This window comes from Sipha flava, unplaced genomic scaffold (assembly GCF_003268045.1).
Source record: "Sipha flava isolate LNK unplaced genomic scaffold, YSA_version1 116_pilon_pilon, whole genome shotgun sequence".
NCBI classification, from domain to species: domain Eukaryota; kingdom Metazoa; phylum Arthropoda; class Insecta; order Hemiptera; family Aphididae; genus Sipha; species Sipha flava.
This window is the reverse complement of record NW_020271740.1, coordinates 948379-959242: the sequence shown is the minus strand read 5'-3', so window position 1 is coordinate 959242 and position 10864 is coordinate 948379. Positions and strand designations below refer to the sequence as shown.

The 10864-nt window shown below is 26.6% G+C and overlaps 1 protein-coding gene across 1 annotated transcript; it reads left to right on the top strand.

Moving 5' to 3' along the window:
* The first annotated feature begins 2747 nt into the window (after positions 1 to 2747).
* Positions 2748 to 10628, top strand: LOC112692563 (non-specific lipid-transfer protein). Its single transcript, XM_025567279.1, has 9 exons — positions 2748 to 2792; positions 4957 to 5086; positions 5794 to 5987; positions 6069 to 6259; positions 8083 to 8320; positions 8388 to 8643; positions 9105 to 9258; positions 9323 to 9552; positions 10173 to 10628. The coding sequence occupies exons 1-9, from the start codon at positions 2748 to 2750 to the stop codon at positions 10361 to 10363; spliced, it is 1629 nt and encodes a 542-aa protein (XP_025423064.1). The 3' UTR covers positions 10364 to 10628.
* Positions 10629 to 10864: the final 236 nt, after the last annotated feature.

The window sequence follows — 10864 nt, the reverse complement described above, 5'->3', positions numbered from 1 at the left end:
TTATATTTCTATCTTAAATATGTAAAAAGAAGCATTTGCTTTAAAATCCGAGACCTATACATTATCAATATTATTGTCGCTCGCTTTTATCTAGATTCGTCAAAACAGCTTTCACTATTTTAAGTTCGTGGTTTTTTTTTCGTTATTTTATTTTCGCTATTTTGACGGGGTACCAATTTAAACTGCCTTACTATAAATTACCATTATAAGCTTCCTTCCCTGCCCCAATAGGTTATTTTAAAATTTTAAAAATAATGAGTTAAGTATGTAATAAGCACATAATTATTGACTACTTATACTATTTGATACGCATGTATTTTGATTTCGCCCTGCAGACTCCGCAAGCTTTTAATTTTCAATCATATGCTATTAATATCGTTCAGTTGTATTTTTTAGATAAAATCCGTAATTTCGTAAATAAATCATTTTAATCATTCGAGTTAATTTTTTCTCCCCTTTGTCTCGTAAATAAGAAGATTAGACGAGCTTCGTTTAAAAATGTATTGTTACGGCGCAATTCTTGTAAGGTTGTACTAAGATTTCGATTTTATGCTTTAGGCGAAAAATTATAGGTAGGTAGTAACACGTCAATATAATTGTTATTTGGATTCTATTATCTGTTTAATCAGTCGGTAGCAGTGCTGGATTAAGGGCCAATACCGCCCTGGAGCAAACAATGTTGCCCTCTACACCTCAAAAAAATAAGGTTAAGTGAAACCAAAAAAAAAAAAATCCTGGTTTTTATGTATTAATTAAAAAAATAAAATACTCTTATAAAATATAAGTTAAATATAATAATTAATCTACATAAACCCAGGATTCATTTAACGGAGGTGTTTTAAAATTGAATAGACTTATGATAAGTGGGGGCTCTCCCCTTCCCGTATTACATTAATGAATACCATGTATTTATATAAATTATTATATAAATGAAAACGATTATATTAAGACTGTATAAAATCTACAAGTTGTATACAACGTTTCTTCAAATTACGCTGTAAGTAATTAGGGGGTGGGTGTTCTAACACCCATATCACTCTCCTAAATAAGCCCTTGACTTAAACTAAAAAGCATAATTAGGTATATGATTAATGTCACAGAATAGTTTTGCAAAGAATTTTTTTAAACAGAAAATATTGACAAAATACAATTATAATGTTTAATAGTTACAAGTTTTTATGTTTTTCATATTAGTTTTTCTCACTTCATTTCCTCAATCAAATCAGATTCTGTGCATAAAATTGATAAGTTGGACATTTTTTCTTGTATTAATGACGATCTTAAATAATTTTTATGAGGCTATTTTATTTATGCCGCCCCGGAGCAAATGCTCCTTTTGCACCTAGGTTAATCCGGCCCTGGTCGGTAGTGTTGCCAGCAATGATCGTTGATCATATTATTATTTACCCGTGTACAACAAAACATCTAATCGGTCTAGAATTATGGGGTTGGTAAAAGCTTGTTAAAATATGATGGCAATCCATTCGGTGTACAATGGTATCTGTATATGATGCCATTATTTGCGCCCTTATTTGATATCGTATGAAAATAATGATAGCTATTTGCTATTTAAATGTTAAGCATACATTACATTTACACAAACAAAACAAATATATATGTACAATTTAAATTCGGAAAATTAATGTTCTAATTTTGATTTATTTAGAATATTACAATATATGAATTATAAAAATGCATTTACACATGCTTTGAGGCCAAACTAATAGCCTATGAAAAACATGACTCTTTAGTTGGAGTATATAAACGTGTATAATTATTTTTATTAAAAAACATTGCAAAATCGCTTTAATTGATGTTCTAGGTTACGAAAAATAATATAAGAAGTAGGTAACGTAACACATAAATAAGTATGCGTAAGAGAAAAAAAACACTTGAACACTTTTAAACCAACTAAAAAATGCATTGAAAACGATTTGTTTTGGAAAAAAAAACTGGATAAATAAATCACATATTGGATTGAAATTATTTCGATTTTTTTTTTTTTAAATAATATACATTAAGAAAAAAAATGTTTTAACCGTGAATTGTTTAGTAGTCGTTCACTTCCGGACACCCGAAAACGCATGGACGTAAAAATATACTTATTAATCGTTTATTCTACTTGATTTTCTTGGGTAAAAAAAAAAAAAAAAATGTCAAAATGTGAAAAACGTAAGACAAAAATTACATTAAACCAAAATTTAGGTTTAGTGTGCGTACATCGTCGTCAGAGACTCGTGTTCTGCTTACGGTGTGCGAACGTGTCGTCAACGAGAAATGACGATTCTGTGACGTTCGTAAATTTTTTTTTTACCTACGTAGACTACGTGCGCGCGGGATTGTTTAGAAATCGGTAGCTGGTGAAATCCGCCCGTGAACGGCGGTGGGTGGGGGGGGGACGTACCCCGTCGGTATCGCTGGTGATAACGCGATAACCTGCTGATAAAACTCCGTCGACCGCGTACGTCGTCTCGGGCAAGCATTGCGAGTGCGTCACTCGTCGTAGTCGTCATTGCCGCCGCCGCTGCCTCTGCGACCCGACGACTTGCCTCTTGTACGCTCACCGGCTTACACCGTCGTCGCTTTGCTATTGTTTTCATTCAATATAGTCGGTTAGTCGACATTACACAACTGTTGCGAAAACTATTGGTTTCCGCTGTTCGTCCGATCGCCGTTTGCACTGCCCGGTCGACGGCCATTCCGCCCATTCGTTTCCATCGTTGTCCAGTGACCGACCGACAAGAACCATGTCCAAGCCAAAGGTGTACGTCGTCGGAGTCGGCATGACCAAGGTAATAACGCGGTACTACCGTCGCAGTCGTGTTCATAAAAGATTTTGGTTACCTATGGGAACGTATTAATAAAAAAAAAAATAATAAAATCTTCTTCATTTCACTCGCATGTACTTTCTCTTTTATCCGCGTTTCTCTTACGCAATAATCCGTGCTGCGTCCACTTGCATTACGCTCGAACTCGATATGAATGCAAACTGCAGTCGTTAACCCACTGGATAGCCCAACAGGTGTCTGCACACCGATCTTGGATGGGAGGAGGTCAACATTTGAAAACTGTATAGAATTTTGAATGTAATGGTTTATAGCGAAAACTGTTTAGAAACGTTCCATGTGTACTTATATATTATAATGCATTGAAAGTTAATAATCATTTTAGACACAACGCTCTGACAAGACTACTGTTAGTTATGAAATAAATTTAATTCATAATATTTAATATTCATTATTTGATTTTCCTTCAAAACAATCTTTTATCAAGTTTTTGTATTTTTATAAATGATATATTTTAAATATTTTATTATGAGTCTTTTTAATACTAAAAAAGTCTATGAAAAGGTATCTACGCTATATACTTGGATACATTGACTCATAGATATTTCTTAATACAACAAAGCAATTTAAATTAACCATTTCTTTAACAATGATTTGGCTAATAACAGTGAGCGTATGATTTCGGATAACATTTTAGCAAGAAATCCAGCAATAATAAAATCTATTTCAAAGTGTTATTTCTTTTAATTATACTTCTAAATGAAATCTTAAAAGTTATTTTATTTATACAATATATAAAGTATATACTGTATATAAATATATATTATACAATGTATAATATATAATACTTGTTAGGTTGCTGTAGTCAACGTTGATTAATAATTTTAAAATTTAGCCAGTATTAATCTTGGCATTATATACTTAAGCAGGATCTGGACATAACAATTTTTTTTAATTTCTTAGTGTCTTACTATGTAAGACATTAATATAAGTTTAAGTCTTCAAAAATATATTATTCAATGAACATGATATAAGGCAATAGGAAATATACCTTTATTATTGGTTTGAGTGTATTTATGTTAAATATATTAGTGTAGGTATGCCTTAACTTTTAGTAAAAAATATTTATTATTTTAATAAATTAATATTAATAAAAATATTATAGCCAAAATGATTCTACATAAATTTTTTTGTTTTAAAATAGTTTAGTAAATAATTTTAAATAATTGTTGTGATAGCTACATGTAAGCATTATAAAAACAAATTATGTACATCAATAAAATTGTAAGAATCGAAAATAATATATACATTTATTAAGTGGACAAGGCTAACAAAATGCATCACTACAAAATGCCATTGATTCCTTTTAATTGTATAATAAAAATATTTAAATTTATTCTTCACGGTTGGACTATATTATGATTCAAGTTTTAAACTTTTATAATTTTACTAGAAAGGCTTATTGAAAATGTTTAAGACCAAAAATTGAATAAAATAAAGTTTACTAGTTGTAACTATATATTTTGTAAAAATTACAATTCAAATATATTTTTTTAATATGTAAATTAAAAAAAAAAACTAAGTTTTGAATTTAAAAAATAGTAATACATAAATTAAAGTTATTAATATGTTTAACATTCATCATCATCTAGTGGTACTCATAATATATATTAGCATATGATATATTTTACTCAATTGTTTCCTGTTAAAATTATAATCATTATAATTTTTGGTTTTTCATGTTTTGATTTTTACTGTTGAATATTGTGTTCAATTTTCATACATATTGTATTAATGCATTATTTTTGCATGTACACCTAATAACACATAATTAATTTAATATCAGTATATGGATTAAATAAATCATTATGCTACCTATATAATAGATTTGTTCGTTAGATTATATAATAGATATATAATAGATTATAAATAAGATTATTATCTTATAAAGATAAAAACATTGATGTTATTTTAGATATAATAAATATGAAATTGGCATAACAAATTCTTATTATAAGTAGGTCATTAGACTTATTTTGAATTTAATGTATCACAAAGTAATTAAATTAATTAACTTTTTGTTAATTTTACATCATATTGTTTATTAAACTTTAATTTTTGATTGATGTTACCTAATTTTTTTTGTTTTTTAATTATTTGATTGTTTTAGTTTGAAAAACCTGGCAGTAGAGATAACTTTGATTATCCTCAAATGGCAGTTGAATCTGTTACTAAAGCTCTTCAAGATGCTAAAATCCCAATACAGAAAATAGATCAAGCATGTGTTGGTTATGTTTATGGTAATGGTCAATTAATAAATAAATTTATAATAAAATATATATTACATATAGGTATTCTCATCATATGTGATCTACTGCACACTTGTCATCTGCCACATATGTTTTTATATGTTTTATGGGATTCACCGTAAACCTATTATCTACCACGCATCTATATATATATATATTTTAAGTCATTCTTATTGATTCAACAGCTACTAAGTATCACTTAACTATTTAATTTCAATAATAAAATCTTGCCATAACCGTTACTTTAATCGTAAACGTATGAGAAAATCAGTTACAGTTTAGTTTGTGTTATTGTACGTGATACATTATTCTATAGCTAAAACACTTTAAGCCCTATGTTAGCCATACATTTTTATTAAATTGTTCAATTGGAAGAAAATATCATAGCTTTTTTTAAAGGAAAGAGGACTTATAGAAATTGATAATTCTTGTGTTTATTGTGGCTCATAAACTAAATTCTACACTAGCAAAGAATGAAAAAAAGAATGTACCAAAACTTAGTTTTTAATACATACCTATTAACATATTTTATTGTAATACATTAATTTACCTACATTTTATATTTTTATATTATATTAATGCATATTTTTATATAAACTTGAGTGGTAGGCGACATATAAAAAGTAGAAATGGGTGGTAGACCGCTGCATGTGACAAGAATACCTATATATTATAATAATTATCTAATTATATTTTAGGTGACTCTACTTGTGGCCAAAGAGCTTTATATGAAATAGGAATGACTGGAATACCTATTTATAATGTTAACAATAATTGTTCAACTGGATCTACTGCCTTATATATGGGTAAACAAATAATTGAATCTAAAAATGCTGAATGTGTATTAGTACTCGGTTTTGAGAAAATGGAATCTGGATCATTAACTGCCAAAGTAATAAATAATTTATACTTACATTTGAGATACTATTTGTATTACAATATATTATTAATTAAATTATTATGTATATATTAGTATTTAGATCGAACCAATCCTATGGATAAACATGTGACCATAATGGCCGATTTAGTTGGCATGGATGCGTCTCCAGTAACAGCACAACTTTTCGGAAATGCAGCTTTAGAATACATGAAAAAAAACGGAATAAAACCTGAAACCCTTGCTAAAATTGCTTATAAGAATCATAAGCATTCAGTTAATAATCCGTTAGTATAATGAAATATTTTATTATATTTTATCAATAAAATAAAAAACAGTAATATTAGAAATTGTCAACTTAATATTAAAATACATTTATAATTAAAACATTAAATCCAATATAAAATCACTAAGCAAAATATTTGTTTATAATGAGATAACATTTTTATTATTTTTACATTTTTCATTTATTGAAAAATTATTCATTCATATTTATTCATTTATAATAATTTTAATTAAATGAATATAAATAAAAAAAAAAAAAAGAAACCTTTATAAGTATAACCTGGTACATCATAACCAGGGTTCGGATTTTATAGAACCAAAAATACTAAAATATGTACTATATTAAGACTAAAAAAACCTTAAAATATATTCTATAAATATGCCATAAAAATATTAAAAATAGCAAACAACTTATATCAGAATTTTATTAAATTTATTAAATAATTTTTTGAAATATACATTTATAAAAAAACAAAGATTATCTTCTGTTACAGTTTCAAAAACTTATATATATATCAATATACTGATATACTTGTGTTTTACCTTGAATGAAGTCATCCTTTGTATGCAACTATTCTAAATTATCTGTGTAAATAATAATAAAATTCAAGTAATTATTATTCTTAATTATTTTATCTGAGTTACACTGTTTGATTAAGTCTTTTGCTGTATTCCGTTTGGCCATAATTTACTCATAGATTGTCAAAAACTTTATTAATCGTGGAAAAAGTTCGAATAGCTCAATGTTCATCTTTTGGCATTTTACTTAAATTATTGAAATAGAAAATTAAATAATACACAGTTGACTAGCGAACGAATATGAAATGAAATCAATCGATACGGAGAACTGACTGACACTAAAATACGTTTGACAGTTAATAGTGCCCATAATATAGAATCTACATTATAGAACAATAATAAAATATATATAAATAAAGCAGATAAAAAGACATAAATGTAAATAAAAATATAAAATATGTTTATTAGCAAAAAATAACATTAAAAATTTAAAATACTTCAAATATGCAAAAAATAACAAAACGAAATTTCTTGTTTGTAATCCCTGATTCATAAAACAAATTTATAGTCAACTCTGCTATTTTTATTTATATCCTATAGTAGCAAATACTATAAAATCTGAATCCTGATTATAACATTTGATAAAAAAATTATATTTAACCTTCAAGCAGATGCGCTATTTTCTGAAAAAAAAGTAATCTTACATTTTACAACAGTCCTAATATGTAGTGATAATTATACACATATCAAATATTGATTCATTTATCGTTTTATAAATCTGAATTTACTAATACATATTAATACTGACAGCAATAAAATATATAATGGATACTCAGTTGTTTGTATTTAAATTATTACAATAATTTATTAAAAAAAATCAATATTCTTAAACAAATAAAAGTTAAATTTTACTTTACAATTAATTTTCAGTAAGAAAATAATACAACTATTCAGGATTGCCATTGTCATCATTATTACAACACTGTTCTCATAAAATATTTTATTTTTTTTAATGTAGCTTATATACAAACCTCATGGCATGTATTGTACTTAGCAGCAACATGATAAGACGTTCCCGCTTGAAGGTTGAGATGATATTTATGATTATGTATTGTGGATTTCAATTGAAAGAAAGATTATATTCTTATTTTATTTTTTACTTAAATCTATTTTTGAGTATATTGTATTTGGTATACAAACAAATCATTTTTGCTCAAAGAAATAATTGAAATATAAACCAAAATATCAAATAATAATATTATTTAATTTTCAAGTGAAATAATTTGTACATACTTATTGTTTTTAGTTATTCACAGTTCCAAAAAGAGTATTCATTAGAACAAATTCTCGAATCACCAAAAGTATTTGGTCCATTAACTAAATTGCAATGTTGCCCAACATCTGATGGATCTGCTGCAGCTATTCTAGCATCTGAACAATTTGTCATTCAAAATAATCTTCAAGATCAAGCTATAGAAATTGTTGGAATGGAAATGGCTACTGATCCACCAACCACATTCTCTGGCCAAACCTGTGTTCAAATTGTACATTTTAAATTGTTTTATGTTTATATACTTATAATTAAATTATTTATGTTTAAAATATTAACAGGTAGGATATGACATGACCAAATTGGCAGCTGACAAATTATTCAGTAAAACTGATATCAAACCAGAAGATGTTGATGTAGTTGAGTTGCACGATTGTTTTTCTGCTAATGAACTAATCACTTATGAAGCATTGGGTCTTTGTATGCCTGGGAAAGCTGGAGAATTTATTGAATCTGGGTCAAACACATATGGTGGAAAAGTAGTTGTGAACCCAAGTGGAGGTTTAATATCTAAAGGGCATCCATTAGGAGCTACAGGTGGTTAATTTTATCAAAATATTAATAACTATAAATTTGTTATACATTGTATATATTAATTTTAATTTTTAATTGAATATACTGTTTACAGATAATAAAAATAATGTTGATAGTAATTTTTGTCTTATTGAAATTATGTATCATTAATTAAATGATATTTATTGCCATAGTATACTCAAATATTAGTTATTTATTTGAATACTAAATAAATTATTATTTAATATTATGTATTATATACTGTATAATATAATACTATGTATAAATAATTTACATTAGAAAAATAATTTGATTTATGTAAAAAAAAAAAAAAAAAAATGCTTTTTAAAGTTTAATACAGAATTATACCAGTTTTAATTTTCTATCATGGTTATAAAAAAATTGTTTCTTTTATTCTTAATTGTTAATTCTACTTTTTAAAATATGATTTAATTGTGTTTACATTTTTTTTTTTTTTTTTTTAGGAATTGCTCAGTGTAGTGAACTGTATTGGCAACTACTTGGAAAAGCTGATAAAAGACAAGTGCCTGGAGCCAAAATAGCTCTTCAACAAAATATTGGTTTGGGTGGAGCTGTTATAGTAGCCTTATATAAGCAAGGATTCCCTAAATCATTGCCGTAAGTCAATTTTGATTTGACATTTATTAAATAACTATTATAAGTCTTTGATGTTTATATTAAGATCCCCACAAAAAGTACCAGCCAAGCCAAAAACAGATAAAGATCCAACTATATTTAAAGTACACAAAGTATTTAAAATTCTTGAAGGAGCCATGATGGACGACAAAGAAAATCTTATTGAAAAAGTGCGTGGAATATATTGTTTTAAAGTTACCAACAGCAGTGGAAAAGAAGGAATGTGGATTATTGATGCCAAAAATGGAAAAGGGAGTGTTACATTTTATGGCACAGGTAATATATCGTAGAGATTTACAAAAATGCATTTTTTAACAGTGGATAAGTATTATATAAAAAAGAAGAAATAATAATTTTACCATATCAATTTTCATTAATTGATCAATGTTCATTGTTTTTATCTATAATAACATATATTTAAAATATCTTGAGAGATAAAAAATTAAAAAACTTAGCTCCAAAATTAAGTTTTATACTGTAATGTATTTTATATTTTATTTATTTTTGTTGTTTTAAATAATAAATATTCAATAATTTATGTTCATAACTTCTTGTTGATATATTTTTTAAATTATATGATTCAAGTGTTTTAATGTTGTTATTAATGTGTTGTATAAAAAGTAAAGCAATTTAAATTAACTCAAAATATTTTAGGTAGTTAAACATTTATTTTAATATTAATGAAAACTTAGGAGGTCAGGTTATTAATTCTGAAATAAAAGTTATGAGTGGCATTTAATTGATATCACAATGGAATTACAATTTAAATCTAATATTATTCTATCTGTCTGCTAAGACTGATAAGAGTGTAAACTGTTTAACTTGTCATTTAGAAAACGTAATCTGCTTGATCATTAACTAAAGTATGATTATTATATTTTGGATACTGTTTACAGGTAAACCAGATGTAACATTCACAATGAAAGATGATGATGTCGTTGAACTGATATCTGGGACATTGAATCCTCAAAAAGCATTTTTCCAAGGTAAAATCAAAATTCAAGGCAACATGGGTTTAGCGTTAAAACTAGTTGACTTGCAAAAACTCATGGGTCACAAAATAGCTGAACTACGATCAAAATTGTAATCCAAAAATGTTAAGTTAATTTTTATATACCAAACGTGTTATTATTATTTTTTTTTAAGATAAAATGTTTTTATAAACCAATATTTGGGATGATGTGGTGTTCTTTAAATTATTTTATTATGTGGTTCCGGTTAAAATATAAATGTTTAAATTGGTTATTATTTTAAATTTTTATATGTGATCTGTTGTTTATTATTGTATTCCATTGTTTACTGATGTTTGATAAATGAAAAGATAATAAAATTATAATTAGATTTTAAGGAAAGCCTGTTTGTTCATTGAATCATATTTATATGTCTATGGCCGATCTTACAATTCAATTGTTTAGTGATGGTCTAATGGGATATTTTCCATCCAACAATTTGTTATTACAACCTCCGATCAGGTCATGTTTAACTATTGCATAGTCTTACCATAAATGGTTTCCAAAATTATCGTAGATGACTGAATTTTATGTTTATTTTATGGTTACATGCATTAACATTGCATTTTTTGAATTTT

What these genes read in the sequence shown, in the direction of transcription:
- LOC112692563 (XM_025567279.1), top strand. Translation starts at nt 2,748, where the DNA reads ATGTCCAAGCCAAAGGTGTACGTCGTCGGAGTCGGCATGACCAAG. An exon ending in GCCAAACCTGTGTTCAAATT is followed by an intron (nt 8,321 to 8,387) that starts GTACATTTTAAA and finishes AAATATTAACAG; the next exon opens with GTAGGATATGACATGACCAA. An exon ending in TGTTACATTTTATGGCACAG is followed by an intron (nt 9,553 to 10,172) that starts GTAATATATCGT and finishes TACTGTTTACAG; the next exon opens with GTAAACCAGATGTAACATTC.